The sequence below is a fragment of the Caretta caretta genome, chromosome 1 (assembly GCF_965140235.1).
Source record: "Caretta caretta isolate rCarCar2 chromosome 1, rCarCar1.hap1, whole genome shotgun sequence".
In the NCBI taxonomy this organism is placed as follows: Eukaryota; Metazoa; Chordata; order Testudines; family Cheloniidae; genus Caretta; species Caretta caretta.
In genome coordinates, this window is record NC_134206.1 from 312522981 (window position 1) to 312545043 (window position 22063).

General features: G+C 40.5%; 1 protein-coding gene across 1 annotated transcript; it reads left to right on the top strand.

Annotated features, from left to right (window-relative positions):
• The first annotated feature begins 5336 nt into the window (after positions 1-5336).
• Positions 5337-17126, top strand: LOC125630904 (hyaluronidase-1-like). The gene is made up of 3 exons (XM_075124461.1): positions 5337-6291; positions 13028-13117; positions 14360-17126. The coding sequence occupies exons 1-3, from the start codon at positions 5371-5373 to the stop codon at positions 14786-14788; spliced, it is 1440 nt and encodes a 479-aa protein (XP_074980562.1). The 5' UTR covers positions 5337-5370; the 3' UTR covers positions 14789-17126.
• The last annotated feature ends 4937 nt before the right edge of the window (positions 17127-22063 follow it).

The following is a 22063-nucleotide window of genomic DNA, read 5'->3' on the forward strand; positions in this document are numbered from 1 at the left end:
ATTTGCTGACTTGAAAAGAACTTCACCAATCCCTTCTTATCAGTCCTACCGTAAAACAGCATTTAATGACCTAAAACCAATGTCCTGTTTATGAACATCTTCTCCAAAATCATCTGGAAAGAATTTATTGGACTATTGCTTGACAATATTCTGAAATCTTCTTACCACTGCTGTGTGTTAACACACTGCATCATGCCTCTGCAGACACAGGGATACTTGTAACTCATTTGTTGAGGCAGGCTGTGGCATGCCAGAGAAGCTACATACAGTCCTGGAAATAAGATACAAAATGTAACTTCACCTTGGAAACTTTATATGTATTATTTATCATATTGCCTAGATAATCTCATGATTTTTAAACTAATCTCATGGTTGTCTGATGTCTGATTCATGAAATATAGGAGCTGTCAATACTTCAATCTCTCAGTTTCAACAAACACAATATAAATAACAATAAAGCACATAATACTCTGTCACTGGTGGACTTTATGTGACACTGGCAAAGAATCACACAAAGAGTCACTTTCTTCTAACACAGAGCAAGGAACTCTACTGGACATAAGAAAAACATTGTTCCTTCTAAGGCCTTGTCCACACACAAAAGTTGGACTGTTTTAACTATACTGGTGTAGTTGAAGTGGTACAACACCCCTAGTGCAGATGCAGTTATAGTAGTATAAATGTACCTATGTCAGGGTAGATAATAGGTTATCCAAGTATAAGGGCTAGTCTACACTGGCAACATTAAAGCACTGCCGTGGCTGTGCTTTGACGTGTCTTGTTTAGTCGCAGCGCAGCTCTGAAAAACCACCTCCATGAGGGGCATAGCTCCCAGCACTGGGAGCGCGGCTCCCAGCGCTGGTGCGCTGTCTACGCCGGCGCTTTACAGCTGAAACTTGCTGCGCTCAGGGGGGTGTTTGTTCGTTCCCCTGCGTGAGAAAGCTGCAGCGCTGTAAAGCGCTAGTGTAGACAAGCCCTTAGGCACCTTTATATTGGTATAACTGCGCCCACACTACTAGGGGTTGTGCCAGTGTAACTATTTTGGTAAAAATTCTCACCTCTAACTTAAATAGTTATACATTGCGGATAGGTCACGCCTAAGGCTTTGTCTAGGCTAGGTCTTAAAGGTGTGTTAGTTAACATGTGATAACTAACATTTTCTACGTCCAGGGTAGACAAGGCAGTACATACTTTAACATATTGCTAAGCTTGTTTTAAAGCCTAAATTCCCCTTGACTTTAACTCAACCAGCTCAGTATGTATTAAAACACACACTGCCTTGTCTATCCCAGAGTTTTATAACATATTAGTTAGTAGGTGTTAGCTAATATGTCCTAAGAGCACACCTTTAAGACCTTTAAGTAGCCTAAAGCTACTCTCTCTGCTTCATTGCAAAGCTTGTGCTTCCAACCTTGCCAGCCTTCTCCTGCCTGGCTCCTGCTTACCAATTTGAAGAAACAGTACCCAGACCTCATAGTAAGTGGAAAGAAAGGATTGGATATCCCTTATTTAGAAAGAAGAATCCTTACGTTACAGGGACAAAAATAATATTGAGATAAAATCACATCATATTGTTATGACCTTTAGACCCATACCTTTAGAACACTGAATATTAACTAAAATAGATGGTGGGTGGTTCTCAAGTTTTAGTAAGCAATTATTTGAATGAAGAAACATTCTTTATTTTTATGATTCTTTGACACAAAATGCCACACGTGATCAATCTGTGTTGGTAAAAAAATTATTCCAGTTCTTTAGAATAACTTTTTAATAGAAAATATGTCTATAAATATGACTCATTTATCCAGTAGAGATGGAAACATTTGAGATTCAAAGACAATTAGGAACAAGGATGGTAAAATAGAAAAATAGAAATGTATTAATATTAAACTTATAGATTATAGTTTCTCAAGAAGTCAGTATACAGACAGTGGAGTATTACATGGGAGATTACATTAGAGGGCTATTATTTTATAAATAGATACTGAAATATCAACTGTCATGAGGAGTATTGGAGTCCAAATAGCTCAAATAATCAACAAAAGTGACAAGGTAGCAGTTGGTTGTCTGGAAGAGATCAAAGAGACCAGGTGAATGAGATCTTTTATTGGATTAATTTCTGTTGGTGAGAGAGACAAACTTTCAACAGAGCTCTTCTTCAGGTTTCTGAGTAAGCGTGAAAGCTTGTCTCTCTCACTAACAGAAGTTGTTCCAGTAAGAGATATTACCTCCTGGTATCTCTAATATCCTGGGACCAATATGGCTACAACAAAACTGCATGCATGGAAGAAGTCAAGTTAGATGTAATCACAGTTTAGGAGGGTATTGTTCTATTAGTGGTAAAAGTGTAGCTCAATCGTTTGCGGGGAGGGGCGGGGGGGGGGCGAAGGGGGTACTACATTGTCTTGATTAGGCATAAAGGTGTTTCTTTTAAAGTAAAAGAGAATAACTCCCCCCCTCTCAATTTCAGCTGATATCAACCCATTGCGAGTTGCATACTTTGATGGAAAATATTTAGGCACAGTGGACATAAAAGTTTATTTTAAATTAATAGAATTTGCTTGGGAAAACTGTATTGTGAACATTTTTATTACATAAACAGTGAAGGAAATTCACAGAAATTTATCAATTTTTTTTTATTCAGTGAGGAGCAATTATCAGTGATTAAAGGATATACTGTAATTAGTCCAGCAGCCTCACAGTCCTACACTTCAACATATGCAGACATAAATAGCAAATTGCACTTAATTTTGTGCTTTGAGTGCCTGATCTGAAGCCCACTTGAAGTCAGCAGAAAGACTCTCATTGGCTTCAGTGTGTTTTGGATCAGGTCCTTAACTCTTAGTTTATGAGGGGCTGTTTTTGTTTTTAGAATATAGAGCAGAAACATTGACAGCAGATTCTGTTTTGAGAACACTCCAGGAACAAAGAAAGATAGGCATGTCCTTTGAAAGTTAAATGAATGATGACAAAGTGTCACCGAATGAGAAAAACAGGCAAATTTGAACCAAGATTCACAATTAACTGCAAAATGGAATCGTTAGTGCCTGTGCTCATTATAGAGCTAGGGATTGAGGCAGTCCAATTAGTGCTTATGCATGAGACCAATAAACTCACAGTCAGGATAGACAACAGTGGCCCCAGTAATAAAAGATGTTTTGTACATGTTTAGGAGATTGTGTGGTGCATTTGTGAAACAGTAGGTAATTGTATTTTCCCTCAGTTTTTCAGCATCAGAGATGAACCTTATTTGTTTTTGTAAAGACTTGCTCCACTTGGCCTCAATCACTGTTCTGAAGTGAAAAATAACATCTGCAATAAAATCGCAATTTGTAAAAAACAATTTTAGGTCAATAGATCTAGATTGGTTCTTGTTCACAATACAAAGAGTTTTAGGAATTCTCTCTGTTTATAAACAAAATATTATCATTCAGTGACTAATGGTGAGAGGTGTTTAATGAACAATGCCTGCGACCACAATATGCATGAGTAAACCTATTAAAGGTATTCAACATATGTTGACTGAGAACAGATGAGAGCCTTCTGGAGAAAGAATTCCTTGCTTTCCTGAAGGTTTCTGTGCAAATGAGACTTTTTACTAGCTATAAGCAAGGAGAAATTACAGTTATAATGGGGCTTGAATAGTAAACATTATTTTTATTTATGTTGTGGTAAGTGCTTCAGGATCCCCATCAGGGATCAAGGCCCCACTGTCTAGGCACCATACAAACAATCAGATCATTTCAGATAAAGAGAGGGAGAAGGAGGCAGGAAAGTTGCAGGGCCGAGGGGAGGTAGAGAAGGCAGCTGTCAAAATATTTCAGAGTGTAATGAAAGGTACGTTCTATTTGTTTTTATGTGTGTGTTCCAACACTTTGGCTGGGTCATTCAGGGCTGCTGCCATCGGTAGGGGAGGGTAGGAAGTTTGGGTCTCATCTTAGAAGGGGTCCTCCTTGTCATCCTCCCCAAACTTGTCAACAGGTTGATAGCTTAGTACTGATTCTGTCACTCATCTTTCCCGTTCTCCTTACTGTAGCAATTGGCTAAGGAAAAGAAAAGAGTTGGAGAGGCGGCAGGAAAGGAGAGAAACAGGGGCTGGGGAGGAGAATGGTTGCTGTATCAGAGACAGGAGGCCAAGGGAGTGGAATCAGGAGGAAAAGCAAAAGACAAGGAGAAGGGACTGGTGAAGAGGGAGAGACACATAATACTAGAGGCTAGAAGATAAGAATGGCAGGGAGGCACAAAAGACTAGGGGACCAGTCCCAGTCCCAGATATATCACTTGCAAACGGCAACACTTCCTCAAATAATGTACAAACTGGATATCCTTCTACTTCATTGTACCCGCTGTGGGTAATTGGGGAGGGTGCACTTGCAGTCTGATGGCAGATCTGGTCTCACAATCTGGTCTCACCCACTTCCATTAATATTTTAAACAAAAATCAGTTCCTCTTTTTCATAGGTACTTGACACTTCCATGGATGATTTGTTGAGTTTAATATAATTAATTCTCTTTACCATACTGATATCTAAGTTACATACAGTATAACAACTAGCCTTCCCACTTTCAAGAGTCATTAAGAATGTCATCCTTCTGACCTGCTGAGTGATTATAATTCTTCCACCTACTCCTTTAGAAAAATGATGATTTTGTACCACAGTAGACAGTAATAAACATGGGCCTTATTCTTTTCTTAGACATGTGGTATACTGTATATTACCACATATCTGAGTTCTCTTGGTTAATCTATGTGAGAAAGACACCCTATGCTTTAATTATAATAATAATAATTATTGCCCTATTTGTATTGTGATGTATTTGTATTGTGATGACCCCAAAAAGACACTTTTAGGTCCCAAAAGGTTACCTCCTAAGTAAAACAGATGGTGAGTACACAGGATATGCAGGGAAACTGAAACACAGAATAAGTAGGATGCTTTTGTTTAAAAATTATTCTAATAGTATTATATTATTAAGTCAATTCTTGTGTCTTCATGGAAGTGAGTCTTTCAGAGAGGTTTGCATGAAGAGAGGAAAGTGTCTTGGCAGAATGGAAATCAAGGAAAGGCTGAGTATTGGAAAGTGCTTCCTGACCTGAGAGTGAAATCGACCAATCTGTAGAATAGTTTCCCCAGGTACACGCCTCATCCTTGAAGGCATTTAAACACTGACTTATTTTTGTCCTGATTATAGTTTTGTCTTTGTCCATATCTGTTGTGAGTACAAAGTTAAAAAAGAAACTCAACATAAAAGCCATATCTTGGACACAATATCTGTCCTTGCTGTGAATACTGTTTTTTTAAAAAACGTCTCTTCTTGTTTTTGTTTTCAGGGAAACCATCGCATTAGCCCCAGCGAAAACAGCATACCATGTGCAATTTGTGGATTAAATGGATAGAAATTACAATGCTGCTTATTATGGTTGATGGCCAACTGTTCAAGCAGGCAAAGGCCCCGCTGCTACTCCACAAACCTTTCATTGTTGTTTGGAATGCACCTACGGAACAGTGCAGGCTGCGGTATAAGGTGGACCTAGATCTCAGAGTTTTTGACATTGCATCAAACACCAATGAAACTTTGAGTGGATCCAATGTGACAATCTTTTATCACACTCATTTGGGGCATTACCCCTATTACTTAGACACTGGGGTTCCTGTCAATGGAGGGGTGCCACAGAATGAGAGTCTGATAAAGCACCTTAACAAAGCTAAGTCTGACATTGACCATTCCATACCCATGAAGAAATTCCAAGGACTTGCAGTCATTGACTGGGAAAACTGGAGGCCCCAGTGGGACAGGAACTGGGGTAATAAAACCATTTATAGAAATAAGTCTCTCGAACTGGTTAGGAGATGCCATCCTCAGTGGTCAGAGGACAAAATTAGGAAAGTTGCTAAGGAAGAATTTGAAAATGCTGGCAAAAGTTTTATGAACAACACTATCCTTCTGGCTGAGCACATGAGACCGAATGGTCTGTGGGGTTATTATCTTTACCCAGACTGCTACAATTATGATTACAAAGAACATCCGAAAGCTTACACAGGTAGATGCCCAGACATTGAATCTTCCCGCAATGATCTTCTGCTTTGGCTGTGGAAAGAAAGTACCGCTCTTTATCCATCCATATATCTGGATTATATATTGAAGTCAAGTCCAAATGCTCTGAAGTTCGTTCACTATCGGGTTAAGGAAGCAATACGTATTGCCTCCGTTGCTAGAAAAGACTATGTTTTGCCTGTTTTTGTTTACTCCAGACCATTTTATGCCTATACTTTACATGTTTTGACAGAGGTAAGCAGACATATATAGAAATCTAAAGATTAGCCACGCAATCTCTTGGAAAAAGCATATCCTAGGACTTTCTCCTTGTATAATAACAATTATAGATGCATTTCTGTTTCATATATAGAACTATCCTGGTAAAGAAAGACACTACAGTCATGGTACAAAACACTACAGCTTTCAATAGAGATCCTGCTGTGGTTTGGTCTATTACTGTACAATAATATTGTATTCTTTTTATGAGAGTAATTTAGAAGAAAGTACAAAGCAATTGTTTCCTTAAGTAACTAAATATTTCAGATTAATTCTTCAGCTTGAGAAATGGAGTTGACAAATCTCAGTGAAGTTTGAAATCCGCTAATATTAAGGGAAGATAAACGTTCATGAGAAAGGAATCTCAGGGTTGAGTTTATTTGTTTTCTTCCCAAAATGGAAGCTCCCTTGGTACAGAAATTAATGAGACATATCAACTAGGTAAGCCCAAGTTTAGCTTAGCGTTCCTAGCTCCTGCATGAGAAAACTTGCACAGAGGCAGAATGTGACAGCAGGCTTCTTAGAGGAAGGATGACTGTGTTCTCCTGGCCATATTGTTTTCTGAAAGTACAGTATGTCTGATCATGCACAGTAACTGAGTATCTGGGTTTTGGCTTTTTAAATCTACTGTATTACAAAAATACAATTTCTGTGTCATGTGACGCCTCTTCAGCCAATGATAATTGAAGGAAATATTTTAAAAAATACAATCAAAATATGCAGGTTACAAAATAAATGTACAGACATCAAGATTTCTGATAACATTGTGGTAATCATAACCCTTGTCTTGGATCTTGTCTATGCAACTGCTCAGAGCATGTAATTCCTGAATGGCTTCCTAAATAGCCTTTTGCTTTAGGCTGGCCAACCCTGGACATGGAAGGATTTGGTTTGATCCATACTTGAGGTGTGGACCCAGTTGGAGGGAAGGGAGCTCCCTCCCGACAGAACAAATAGCCCTCTTTGGATACTGATGCCCCCCGCCCCGCCTCACAGCCCCACTCTTGGGTCATGGAGAGCTGTGGTGTTCGCCATACAAAAATGGTATCATGGTTGGTGGCTTGGAGTGTCAGGGGCTCAATATCAGGGCTGTATCCGTCTACTTTCGGTTGCCATGGGTGTGTGTGCGTCTTCAGTCCCACAGGTTCCAGAGTGCTCCCATCTGACTGCTCCAGTTTGGAGCTATGAGTGGGGGATTCCTGTTGGAGCTGTGCAGACCCAGGCAGTCTCTCTGGCTGCTTAGTGAGGAAACGCAAGGTATACAGCCACCTTTTCAGAAGCTTTCACTAACTTTGTGTGCCTCAGCTTGTTAGTTCTCAGCTGGAGATTCCTCCATGAGGCATCGGAGTTTCAGAGATACCAAGGATTTTTTTCCATGGGAACTACCTGTCCTCAGCACCTCTGACAAAATCAGGCACCCAGGGGTGAAATCCTGGCCCCACTGAAGCCAATGGGAGTTTTTCTATTGACTTCAGCAGAGTTAGGATTCCATCCATGGTGTCTCCATCTGAGAACTCAAAATAGAGGCACACAAAGTTAGTGAATACTTCAGCAAGCATTGGCTCTAATAGGTATATTCATCATAAACATAGATCTCGGGATTAAAATGAAAATACCATTACCACTAGCTAAACATCCTATAATATGAAATCTAGCACAATTATATATTATGCAAACCTTCGAACATACGAGGCTGTACAAAGTTAATTGTTTACCTGGACCTAGCTTCCACATTCGATAATAGTAACTGAAAATGATATTGCCCATAAGTTACCCTTTTATCCACTGGGCTGTATTTTAGTTGCATATCACCTTCTTTTCCAATCTGGATGTTTCAGAGATCTTTTCTAAAACATTCAGCACCTGCGTGCACAGCCCATTCAAAGCAGGGGGAAGCCGCTGTGAGGAATATTCAAATATATACTTTGTAGTGAAAACAAAATATACATCTTCAAAGACTGATCATGGGTACCAAGCTTGTAGCTTCTCCGGACTACATATTTTGCAGCATGAGCTGTATGAGTGCAGCTTGGGGACTGGCAGGCTTTTTATAGATAGAGCACCGGAAAGAGCTCCAAATGCCAATGATCATGAAAACAATGTTCATGGTTTTATTGTTTTAAATCTATTGTTTCACAGCCCTGATGTCCTCAAATGATTTTATATCAGCTCTTGTGAAACATAGTTGGACACTGTTACCTACTGTAACCTCACACTCTGCACTGCTCCAGTAGCAGACAGGACAACCAACTGTAGCTCAGAGAGTCAGAGATTCCTTCCCAGCACCCTGAACCCTGGGGAAAGTTGCACTTCTTTTTCTGGAGCACTTTACATCTCCCTATAACCCCCATCAGTTACTCTGGGCAGCAAATATAGGAGGAACAGAAACAAATCTACTCACACTCCCCACTCCGCCTTGCTAACAATGCAGAGTAGCTCCCTGTTCTCTTCCCTATAGTCATAATGTGAGCAAGGCTGAGCAAGGGGGGAGGGTAATAGGGACTTTACTCCCCCTTATGCCCTACCATGGCTGAGCAAGAGTGGGGCAATCTAGCCCTATGGAAATTTAGCTTTTGTTTGGTTGCTGACAGAATAAGATGTGGTGCACAAGTACAGTAACATGTACAGTGCTAAAGATACAGCAAGTGCCACAATGAAAAAAATTAAGTTGAAGCAACAGTTGTGGGAACCACCAGAAAGAGCTGCAGGTATAAGAGCCCCACGAAAGACAAAAATTCCGAGGCCAGAAATATCCCTGCAATTGGGTCCCCCCTGCCTCATTTCTCTTTGCAAATCATTTGCCAACAGATCCTAACTTCTATGAATGGCTTTCCTATCTCTAAGTATTCACCACATAATTTATGCAAATGATTCTCTATATTGATGCTCTAGGGTGTTCAGAAACTGTCCCCCTAGACTACTTGCTATTAATAGGTTTCAGAGGAACAGCCGTGTTAGTCTGTATTCGCAAAAAGAAAAGGAGTACTTGTGGCACCTTAGAGACTGTGCCACAAGTACTCCTTTTCTTTTTGCTATTAATAATGTGTGATCAGTGATTGAAGTTACATGGCATTGTTTCTGCTCCCTGACTGGAAGAACAAATCTTTTCATAAAGCAGAATGACAAATAAATGATGAATAATGAATAACAGCGACTCTCGTTCATGTAGAAATACCTGTGTCCTCATGTCACGGTGTGTATTTGTACAAAGGCCATTCCCCATGAACAAAGCCACCTTTGCACAAATATTCTCCTATATAGAATAAGATGGGATATGACTAGATTGAAACAAAGAGCCATTCAGAATTTGAAGTAAAGATCACAAACATTTTTCAATACAAAATGAAATCACCCAGCGAATCAAACTGTGGAAGGAGCCCTGGTGAGACAGGAGTTCCCTTTTTGTTTATACTCTACCCCAGGGGGCTAGTCCAGAACACCAGCTCAGGAGCAGAATCTTGAGGGTCTTTGGTTGCTGGGAACAGCATCCAAAACTTGGAACAGTACCTTGAGCATCAGCAGAGAGAGGAGGAAACCAGGGTACTGTGGGGAAATGTTGGTATGCTAAGCAGCTGTTGAGTCACAGGTAGGGGATGAGGCAAGATAAACAAACATCTTATAAAATGGAGCCTTTAAGTATTTTAAGTCCCTCTCTTTCCTCCGTATGGCTCCTCTAGGGGTGGGGAGAGCAAGGAGAAGAGCATCTAACTACCTAGGCTATCTACTTATCTATGTACTTATGTGGCCACTGTCACCATAGCATCTGAGCACCTCACAGTCTTTTAATGTATTTGGCCTCACAGCATCCCTATGAGGAAAGGAAGTGCGATTATCTGAAGCACAGAGAGGCTAAGTGACTTGCCCAACATCACATTGGAAGTCTATGGTGATGGGAATTAAACCCTGGGGCTCCTGACATCGAGGCCAGTGACCTCACTACCGGACCATACTTCCGTAAAAGTCCATATTTTCTATTCTTCTTCGAGTGCTATCCCTCTGGGTGCTCCACTTTAGGTGTCGGTGCAGCCCTGCCAGACACTGCTGCCAAAAATCTCCGATTGATGGTGCAGGGACACACCGACACTGAAAGTGGAACACCCACAGCGACACACGTCTCGAAGAACCTCAGAAGCTGCACAAAGTGAATAACCCTCTCTGTTCAGTTTTTGGTTCATTCAAACGTGTTTGATATATCGACCCCTTATTTTGTCTGACTGAGACGCGATCACCAAGTTGTTAATGAGATCGGAACTGCGTGTTGTGCTAGTTCACTGTACCCCGATGCGGTTGATTTAAAACAGTCAGGGTCCAGGATTTGTGGTTTTATAATCTTTGTGAAGTGTTTCGCAGAAGAAAAGGGCTAGGGATCGTCCATTACCAAAAAGAAAAGGAGGACTTGTGAGACACCTTAGAGACTAACAAATTTATTTGAGCATAAGCTTTCATACTCCTTTTCTTTTTGCGAATACAGACTAACACGGCCACTACCAAGAGTTTTAACTATATCCTAAAGTCACTCAACTTTTCAAAGTTTGATCTTTTAGCCGAACATGTTTTTTACTGCTAAACTAAAGCCAATAAAAAACGCACCACCATTTTCAACATGAAAGTAACACCAGTGACATACCCTACTCTATTCTTCTGCAGAAAGCACTGAGCTATATGATTTTAGCTATAATAAAGTGCTCTCAAGAACTGCTTGGGTGATCAGCAGCACCACGAACTGCAGGTGAGCCCAATAACATGGCATAGTGCTGTGAAACCTACATGATGGACCAATAGGCAAACCCAGTTCTTTAAAATATCTCCATGATTTCCAATATTATTTCATCTGACCTTTAGTTAAAGGTCACCTTCACCACTCACGTGTCCCAGGAATCCTCCTCATATTCTTCTCCAATAATTCCGCACACTCTCCTTTTCCTCAACCACTGATTTGTGTCTTCACTTTCTTGAACAATAAACATTTCAGGACAGCAAAGTCCTTACTTATAAACTGCTAGGTGCATTTAGAGAGCTATGTGTGATTTTTAAAAAAACAATAAATAACATTAATAATAATGACAGGTTTCAGAGTAACAGCCGTGTTAGTCTGTATTCGCAAAAAGAAAAGGAGTATTTGTGGCACCTTAGAGAAAAACCAATTTATTTGAGCATAAGCTTTCGTGAGCTACAGCTCACTTCATCGGATGCATACTGTAGCTTATGCTCAAATAAATTGGTTAGTCTCTAAGGTGCCACAAGTCCTCCTTTTCTTATTAATAATAATGGAGACATCCAGTTTTATCTATCTGTAGTTCTAACACACCTACTGCCATCACATGATCATCCCCTGGGCCCTTGGGTGATTTCACAGTGATGGAGACAAGATAAGGAAACCGTATCAATATGCTATCAAGCACCAGCCAGTTTATAACATTTGCTGGTTCTTTATGAAATGTTTGTATTTCTCTTTGCAAAGGCTGCACAGTCAGTGTCCCTAGCCTCAGGGGATGGGAGGAAAAGCACTGACATTCCCAAATGAAAGTCACTTGCTAGGGATCTAGGGGATGGATAAGAAAGGTAGTTGCTCTGGGTTCTGTTTATTTATTTCTCCCCTTCCCTGCTAAATGCTCCATTTCCCCATAGCATCTTTTTACATTGGGAGGGTTCCCCAGCCTCTCTTTTTCTGGTATTATGAAGTGCTCAAGCATATTGCTACACTGACACTAAGGAAGCCAGATCTGAACACAGTTTTTGTATTGGTATAATTACATTGTGATTTTTTACCAAAATAGCTACATCAGTACAACCCAAGCACAGCCTAAGTTATGCCAATACATAAGAACGGCCATATTGGACCAGACCTGTGGTCCATCTAGCCAGTATCCCGTCTTCCAACAGTAGCCAATGTCAGGGGCTTCAGAGGGAATGACTAGAACAGGCAATCATTAAGTATAAAAGCGCTTATACTGATATGGTTTATTTCCCTTCCTGTACAGGAATAAGTTAACTTGGTATACAGTTCTACCTGGTGTATGTGCTGTTATTATGGGTGTAATTGTGTCTGCCAATCTCTATACCAGTATAGTTAAAGTGGTACAACCTGTGTGTATGGACAAGGCCTCAGAACTGCAAATACTCATGGACTGACTAAATGACAAACTATCATAGTTATAATCCCTTGCAAAAGAGGTACTAGAGTATTCTATACGAATTGTCCACTACAGTTCAGAAGAGTGTCACTGCCTTTCTGCTCCTCCCATCTGTCTGGAGAAATCATTCTGAATAGACTACAACACACTGAAACATCAATAGGAAGGTGCATTTATTTGTGTGGATAAGCAAAACATTTTTTTAAAATTATTTTAACTATTCCCCCCCCCCCCACCCCTTTGCAGTTTCTGCTGTAAGTCAATGTTCAGAATGAGTCAGTGAGTCCCTGGATCTATTGTTGTTATTATCTATTACTTGTATTGTGATAGCACCTAGAAGTCCCAGACGTGGGCCATGACCCCATTGTGCTAGAAGCTGTAGAAGCATAGAACAAAAGACAGTCCCTGCCCCAAGGATTCGGGAGCTCATTGTGGGCCTTTTTGAATATGAAGATTCATAAATCAACATCTCCTCTGGAGAAAAGTAGTGCTTAAATGTCAGTGTGTCCTCTGCTGTATTTGATTCTATGGGTTCTGATGCTTTTCCAATGTCCAGTTTTGATACTTTCCTCTTTCAGACTGACCTGGTGAACACTATTGGAGAGAGTGCTGCTTTGGGGGCAGCAGGGGTTGTCCTTTGGGGAAGCATGCAGTATGCCAGCTCAAAGGTAGGTGGGGTGGATTTACAAACATTCACGGGTTAAGTGCTATGTCCTTGATAAGAGACTCTCTCCCCACCCATCCTCATTTCTACCATTTTACATCCTTACCATGAAGCTCTCCCTCACCCATCACTGTCACCAGCCTTTTGGCTGAAGATGACTGCTTGGGAGTCCTTTCACCTTGTTAACAACATACTTATATTAGCCATTGCTTCCTAGGAACCACATCCAGGGACCAAACATGGATGACATCCATAGCAGTGAATAGCTCTGATACCAAGATAATAAGATACAGTTTGAAACACTGAAATGTAAATGTAAACAGTCTGTTTAACAGTGTGCTGCTTGCATAATCTGTACATTACTAAACACAAGGCTAAGTATTTGGCAGGGGATGAGATGCAGAACATTTTTCACATACCAAATGTTGAGCGTTGTCCTAAATTTTATAACACAGTCATTGGTGGAATATAATCCCAACCTAAGAAAAGTCCTGCTCCTCCTCATAAGGCCCCAGGACTCACCTAAAGAAGTCTTATAATCCCCTCTCCTGGAATTACCAAAGGTGACAGAAGGTTGCATTGTCTATCCTTGCAAGGCACCTGATAGGCCAGCTCCCTCACCTCACTCTTGGAAAGGCTGCAGGTGGAGAAGGCAAGTTGACCTTTGATAGGGCATTAGCAATACAGGAAGACACAACCTCTTTCAATGTTTGACCCTGCTACTATCAAAGTCAATGGCAAAACTCCCATTGACTGCAGTGGCGTGGGATGAACTCCCAAACCAGTTCAGCGACCTAACATGGAGCTGAAAAAACCAAAAACTATTTTTCCACATTGCACACCAGCCAGTAAAAATTGTCTAGTAGCTACTAGGTTAAAGGATTATGGTGATCAGTGTAGAAATCCCTAGTGCTAAAGCAGTGTGTCAATAGATGTTTAAAACTTCTTTTATTTTAAATCATTCCTTTTCAACAATCACTAGAAAACCTTATTTTTAATAAAACATTCAATATGTTGCTACCAGGCACCCAAAAGAGAAAAGCAAGATTATAATAAAGGGCAATATCTTACTGGCCTTCCCATGAATGCGGATTAAGCCAGGGGGCTAATCACATGAGTAAGGCCTACAGGATTTATCTCAGTATATCACTTTAGCCAGTTCCATGTTAATGTTCTACCAAAAATATGGAAACTTGGACATAACTCTGGTTACTGATTAACATGTCACACTCTTGTTTTCCTGCAGGAGAGCTGTTCAGTTGTGAAAAAATACATAGATGGCCCCTTAGGACATTATGTCATTAATGTGACCTCAGCAGCCAAACTCTGCAGTAAAGTTCTGTGTAAGAAGAATGGGAGATGCATCCGTAAAATTAGTGACTCTTCTGCTTGTCTGCACTTGTCGCCCAATAGTTTTGAGATTAGGGTCCACCATTCTGAAAAAGGCCCAAGATTCTTTGTGACTGGAAAACTTAAACCAGAAGACATAAAGGCCATGAAGCAAAGCTTCACATGTCAGTGTTACCAAGGCTGGACTGGGATATTTTGTGAACTGCCTGACCGAAGTGTATTTGAACAATGGGCTCACACTCTGTTTAATAGATCAAAAAATCAAATGCTCAACCTTCTCTTATTTGGATCCATGCAGGTTTTTCTGCTTCTCACTGTACACTAATGTTTCTTACAAGGAAGCAAGAAACATTGCAGTTGAGACTTCAGATCTCCTTGCTTAGCAAGCTTCTATTCAGATGGGAAATGGTGTTGCAGACTGTTGCTTTATTTTCATTCTGCTCTGTTTAAGTACCAATCCTACTGGTCAAGGCAGCGTTTTTGCACAGAGTGTTAAGGAGATTTCGAATGCATCTCCCTCTTACTGGCCCCACTCGTACTGTTCTAGCTCATTCCTTAATTAGTCAAAACTCTACTGATCCATTGGGAGTTTTGCTCGAGTGAGAAGCAAGTAAAGCTGGGTAAAGACTTCAGGATTTATCCTTAGACAAGCAGAAAAAAAGGATGTAAAGACCATTTATTTCAAAGGCTGGATGATTTAGAACACATTAATTCTGAGGATCTTCCCATTGACCAGGGGTCTAGACTGTACTCCTTTGTCCTGTTGATTCACAAGCTGCTCTTTGACTAAAGACTGGGCCTGTCTGCAGTTTCTGATAACCCAGTTCAATCTTTGCTACTTATTAAAAAAATCACCTCTAAAATCCATTCAGGTCTGGGATTCTCAGTCTCCTGATTGCTGGGAGGTGGGATGCTCCACTCTCCTTCCTTCCAGATAGGGAGCGTTGTGTGCTCCTCACTGCCTCTTGGGCACTGAATTCCCTACCTTCCACCCTGCTCAACCTACATATAGCTGGTAGAACACTCCTGTGACTGATGCCCCACTTGCCCTGCACATCACCAGACTGAGTTAGTGGATTAGAGAGATCCATCAAGAGCAGGAAATGGTGAGCAGCCTCCACAGAAACCCTCCGGGAACATATCATCCTCTCTTTCAGGAAGGAGGGAGAAAATGGAGCACCCCACCTCCCACAAGCTCTGCCCTGGCTCCCATGTAGGGGACTCTGATCTAGATGATAGGGTCAGCACTTTGTAGCCTGATACTCTTTTAAGTAAGGCTAGTGGAAAGATGGACTGAATAATTACTGGTGAATATAGTATCCAAGAAATGGCCCATCATACTAGTCCATCATACTAGTCCTATTTTTCAGTTGAAACTATATTTTAAAACATTAATTTAAAATAAGGCACTGGCCCATTTTCTCACAGGAATGCATCTATTTTTCAAAAAATTCTATCTTATATACAGTAGGTTTTTTAAAAAGTCATATATAAGTGACTTGATCAAATGGGTGACAAAACCAAGAAAAATTCTTTCTCTCTCTCTCTGAACTGAGTTGCTAGGTACAATATAAAAGTTGTTTTCTCTTGGAACTTCCAAATGATGGGTTGTGTAGAGTACTCACCTAGAGCAGTGTGCACTGAAATAATGAGAGACCTATGCTTGGATCGAAGAGAATATGGATACAATCCTTTACCCTGAGCAATCTGAGAGTTTATACTAATTATTCATGGTCAGAATTTGCCATCCTTACTCACACTGAGTAGCATCATATTCCATGAGTAGCTCCACTAAAATCAGTGAGACTACTCTCAGGGGAAAGTGCTACTCAACATGAGTAAGGGTGGCAGAATTTGGCCTCAGCTAGAGGCCATTCTTGATACTGGACTAAGTCTTGCTCAAGTAAAGCAAGTTACTTAAGACATTAATCTGCATATAGCACAATAAAATTCTTCTGTATATTTTGTATTGTTTGTACATCTTAAATTTATCCCCAACCATTACTGTAAAATAGGAGTCAGATTCCCAGCTGGTGAAAGCTCCGATGCTCAGATTTGCACCAGTTAAAAATCTAGCTCATAACAGAATTATAATGGATATTTTAAGGTTGCAATGACCAGTTTAAACCAAGACACTTAAGTGGGACTGACTTCAGTTAAATAGAGATCTAGTGCAAGTCTTAGTATTCTGAGTCACCACTGTAATGATATGTTGGGCTGAAATGCAACAATAAAGGTTCACAACTCAACTTTTACTTTGTATCACGTAACTGGAATGGCTGACAGCAAATCTGAAGGTAAAAATCTTTTTTTTTTTTGGGGGGGGGGGGTTGTTATTTGTAATTAAAAAGAAAACTTTTAGTACTGTGCCTAGAAATCATTACATTTTAAAAATTTTGTGTATACTATGCTTTAGTTCTTTTCATGTTCAGTGTTCGTTGAGGTTAAAAGAAAAGTTAAGCATACATTCAATCCACCTCATTTTAACACACGCATTTGAAACAATGAGCTTAATTTTGTTAAATATGTGTCATAAGTAACAGGTTTGCTTTTTGGATTTGACATTTCTGTATTGTAGAAGAGTAGCCTAATTTGTTTTCATAAGCCACACTGTGGGGTGAAAATATAATGTTATTAGGCATATGTTAAGTGTTAGTTAAATGGTAGTGTTTATTTTTAGCTTATTTCATGTTTTATACTGTAAAGTATTTCTTCTATTTATACAGATTTTAAAGAATAAAATACTCAATATACTTAACAATATACACAAATTATTTGGTAATATAAATGAACCTAAGTGAAATTAACACAAGATCTTCCATGAAAAGAGTGCTGGTACTTTGTGTAACGTTTTATATAAAACAGTATGAACATAGGGGCCAAATCCCAAAGTTTTAATCGAGGGAAAAATTCCCATTTTAGTCAAAGGGCCATATCCTCAGTTGGTGTTAACTGGCATAATGCCACTGAAGTCCTTGGAGGTACGTCAGTTAACATCTGCTGAAGATCTGGCCCAAAGGCCCTGTTTCTGCTCCGATTTACCATTTTGACAGCAGTGTAGCTCACTGATTTCATTGAAGTTACATCTGGTTTACACCAGGTTTAGTGATAGCAGAGTCAGCCTCAATGGAAGGTTTGCCAGGGACTAAGTAAAAGTCTTTAGGGTTTGTCCCATATACTGCTAAGAAGTATTGTGAGCCAAATTCTCCTCGCAGACTTCAGTTGCGTTCCCTGGTTGTTGCCAGAAGAATTTGGCCTGGGATTTTTAATTCTTTAATATAATCAATGGAACTCAACATATAACTGAGTATGATTTTACAGATCTGAATTTTATATTTTGATTAGTAATCTTTGAGTACTTCCTGGTGTAAGAAGAAGGATTTTATAATTATGAGTCAGTTAGAAAGTGGTTTTCTTTAAGGCTACAGTACTCAACATGGGGCCCAATTAGCACACAGCTGCAGCCCAGCTCAGCTGTGTGCTAAAGGCTGTGGGCTCTCGGCTGCTTGCCACGCGGCGGGGTCCGGGTCCAGCGGGGTCTGGATCAGGGTCCTCATTGCCCCCTGTCCCCTCATGGCAGGAGTCAGGTCGAGGGTCAGGGGTCCCCGCACAGCAGGGTCCAGGTCTCTCCGCTCCTGCCCCCACTCTGTGGAGGGGTCTCTGGACAGAAGGCACTGAGCATAGGGGGTTTGTGGGCGGGGGCTTAGGCGGGAGGCCCAGGTAATACTTTGTGGCCCACATTGATAAATAGGTTGAGAACCACTGCTTTAAGGGGCTCTGTTACTATTGTCACAGATCTTAGCAAGAGCTACTTTCTGGCCATGCACTAGGACTGCTGTGAAGGGAATCTAAACCTCTGTGCTCTGGATTCCATGGGTTGTGTTAAGCTTCTGGAGCCCAAATGGAGTCTAGCCACCTCCCCAGTCTCTGGCTCACTAGGCACACTCTCAGGCGCAGATCTTCTATCTGGCACCCCTCTCCAAGTACTGGAACCCGCTGTCCAGGCGCCTCGCCCCTCTGGATGCAGCGTGGGCCCCTGACTCCTCAATACTTAAACCCAGAACTCTACCCAACAGCTGTGAAGCTTTTGGTTTGCAGTTAAATTATCTCGGGGTATGCACTAACACACACTTCATGCAATCAACTTTATGCTCCTTATGTTCAATCATGTAAAGCACAGGAAAGTACAGATCACACAAAACAACAGAACTTCATAAATGCAATGTCCTTCACTAGCTTACCCTTCCATTGAGTCACCCGCTTCTTTTGTTCTCCTCCTGATAACTTTCCACTACTTTCAACCCTGCTCCCTTCAGACAAGAGGAGGAAGTGTCTTCTCCCGGCTACAGCAAACCCATTATCTCAAGGTGTTTTACTTTGAATTGACAATCACTGAGTGCTGATCACTCATAGTTGTCTCTGGCCTGGCACAGACCTGATACAACCCTGCTACCTCATTGTGGCTCCACATGCCTATAGGCTTTCCGTGAGACAATAACTTCATGATCTAATTTCATAAAATTATCCACAATTCAGAAGTGGGACAGACAGAACCTCCAATTCATCACAACTATAACAACCTTAATATGTCCATAAAAGGCCACAGAGCATTAGGAGTATTATTGTACTTTTTCATTGAAAGCTGTGACCATAACAGCTTACAATGTGGCATTCAGCCTCTGCCATTGCCCCTTACTTGGCAGTGAGGAGCTTGGCAAGTGGTCTGGCGCACAGCAGGACTGTATAGCTCGTATCACCCTGTAGGTGCAGCCAGCCAACTCCAGTAGAAGAGGCCGGTATGGAGAGAGGTGAAGCCATCACCCCCTCTTCTTCATTCTCCCCTCTTTTGAGCTGCCAAGTGAGTGGTTCCTGAACCTCAAGTGCAGGGACCACAATTGTGACGGGCATCTGTTGAACTTTCCTGCCTGACACAGTCTGGCTGTTAAAGGGTGGGAAGGATGGGTTTTTTGGTCATAAGCATCTACATGTTCTTTTATTTCCAATTGACATTAAATTAATGTGAATCTTGACAGGGTTTGAAGCCCAGACCCTCAAAGGTATTTAGATACCTGCCTCCCATTGAAATATAGGGGCTTAAAACTAACTAAAAAAGTAAACCTTCTTTGAAGTTTAAAGATGTTTGGTTAATGTTTTTGCCCTGTTAGGCGTGCCTTTGTGTTTGCTGATACTGGTAGGACCAGATGCAGACATACCCTGTAAATGGCCTTTCTTGCAAAAACCCAACCACCTGGAGGATACAGGGGACATATTACCTCACCATTTTTTATTAGTTCATTGATGTCCCCACAATGTGGTTGCGATCTGCGCATTATCACTCATGTATCAACCTACCAGTATTTGTTCTGCATGGTTGCACTGCTGCTTTCTTGCCATACTTCTGATCAAGCCAGAATCCATGTACTATTGTACAAATAATAAACAGGAAATAGTGAGATCTCACAAACCAGTCAAATTACAGCTTTCATCCAAGCCCATTTAACACACCATAATTGTTATGATGGGACTCACCAGATGGTGCTGTTGCACATAGTCTTACAAGTTCTTTTTCTTAGCATGTGCACACTGTTCAGTCTTTGAAAAAATGCTTCACTGCTGTTAGTTTTGTGGTATGGTATTTTGGGGGGAGTTCTGGCAAGCAGCAGGGCAGTTTCCTCTTTGCTTAATTTTGCAAACTAAATTCTTTAGGCACAGTTTCTCCCTGGGAGCTGGTCACTGGTGTTTTGGCTGAGATTTCTGAAAAAGGGAATTTTCTGCTAGCCATGTGTGACCACCTCTGTTCCAGGACTGGTGTCTATAGTCTGTAATAAACAAGTTTCACAATGAATATACACAGACTATTACTAGTACTGATTTATCTTCCAACAGGAAGCTGATCTGTAAGGCCCTGACGTCTGCTACCCTACAGCAAAAAGCTAGCAATACCATCACAACTACGTGTTCAGATTACACATTTGCTCTCCTTGTAACTTGCATTTTAGCCAGTTGAAATTTCTCAAATTGTAAAATTCAGAAAAATGTTTTGTTTAGTTTGTCCCCCTGTCTTTTTGACTAGCTGTAGCCGTGGGACCTAAGCAACACAAATATTTGTTATCCAGTCTTATATTCCATTGCTGGTAGGTTTTTCTTCAAGCACTGAACAGTTCTAGGCCTGGTCCTGTATTTCTTTTGCCCCCAAAACTGAAGTAAAGATAAACAAAATCATCACCCACAAACAGGAAGGGGCAGACCAGAAGTAATACAAACTTGAGACCCAGTATCTTGCATCCAAAACTTTCATTGAGATCAAAAGAGTGACCCCAGGAATGAATTTGTCCCACTATGTTTTTTTTCCAGTGCTGTAAACTGTCTCTTTTCCATGTCTGGAGATGACTTACCCCAAAACCATGAAGTTTGAATTGTTATTAGGGTTGTTTGTGTGGTAAGCATGACAAGTAGATTCATTTTAGCCAGCTGATTTGATAATGGGGGGTTGTATGCTTTGATCAAGCTATGAATGTAAAGTAAGTGGTGAAGCTATGAGAAGGTTTAAAAGTGGTCAGGTAAGTCCCTTTTTAAAGTCCAAGTCTAAAGGGTCAGAGATTGGAGTGGCTTGTTTGAATTTAATAGTGTGACCATTTTTACATTTTACCTACTTTTTCCTCATTGCTGAGGTATGTAGATATTAATGGGAGGAAAATAGGAATAATGTGGTTAGAGAACACAGGGAGATCTAAAAGAAAACAAAAATGAGAATAAAATAGAATGAATGCTCAGATCAGTTATGAGTCATGACACTGTACATGCAAGTAAGTGTGTCTGTGAGAAATTTGTATTTAATAATCTCTAGTAAAAAGTTATAGTGCTCATTAAATGTAAACTGTATTTCAAATAAGCATATTAAAAATGCACTGTTTTTTTTCTGAGAATTTTTACTCCATAAACTAGAATTACATCATAAAACTTTGATTAATGAGACATTTATAGAGTGTTTTGCCACCTGAACTCTGATATACTTAGCATGCAGTGGCGGCCAGAACATATTCTTGTTTACGTAACAGGGAAAGTAGTTTCCTGTCAATCTGTGCCAGGCTCAGACAGTAGGAGTATTTGCAAACACAGATTATTCTAAAAATAAATTGGAAATGATAGTTCTGTGCACTTTGAAGGATGGCAAGCTGGAAGCAATAAGGTTTCTTAAAGGCAAAAATCCAGGCCTCTCAAAAAACCCAATGTCTGGATTTGTTTAATAAGATTAAAGCAAGTGTGTTGTTTTTGTGGAAATAAGTAGTACACTAAATTATAAGAAGAATGTACTTATAGTTAAACTTCACCATGTTCTCAAATTACAATAGGCCAGTTCATCTCTGGTTTAATACCACTGAATTTATCCCAATGTCTTTGTTTTCTGATTCACTAAATATACTGTTTAAGTGGCAATAGAAGAACAATGGATTTTTTTTTTTCAATTTGATGTAAAAGAAGCAAGACAGTTGACACAGGAGTGATGCTTTTGGTTTTTTTACTCCCTCAGGAGTACAGCTCCAGGCAGCTACATAATCTTATATGGCATTTACGATTTGTGCTCAGACTCAGATTTTAT

Excerpts from the sequence above, each read along its gene's own strand:
- LOC125630904 (XM_075124461.1), top strand. The coding sequence starts at position 5,371 with ATGTGCAATTTGTGGATTAAATGGATAGAAATTACAATGCTGCTTATT. Across the intron at positions 6,292-13,027 it reads CTTTACATGTTTTGACAGAG|ACTGACCTGGTGAACACTAT; the intron begins GTAAGCAGACAT and ends TTCCTCTTTCAG. Across the intron at positions 13,118-14,359 it reads TGCAGTATGCCAGCTCAAAG|GAGAGCTGTTCAGTTGTGAA; the intron begins GTAGGTGGGGTG and ends GTTTTCCTGCAG.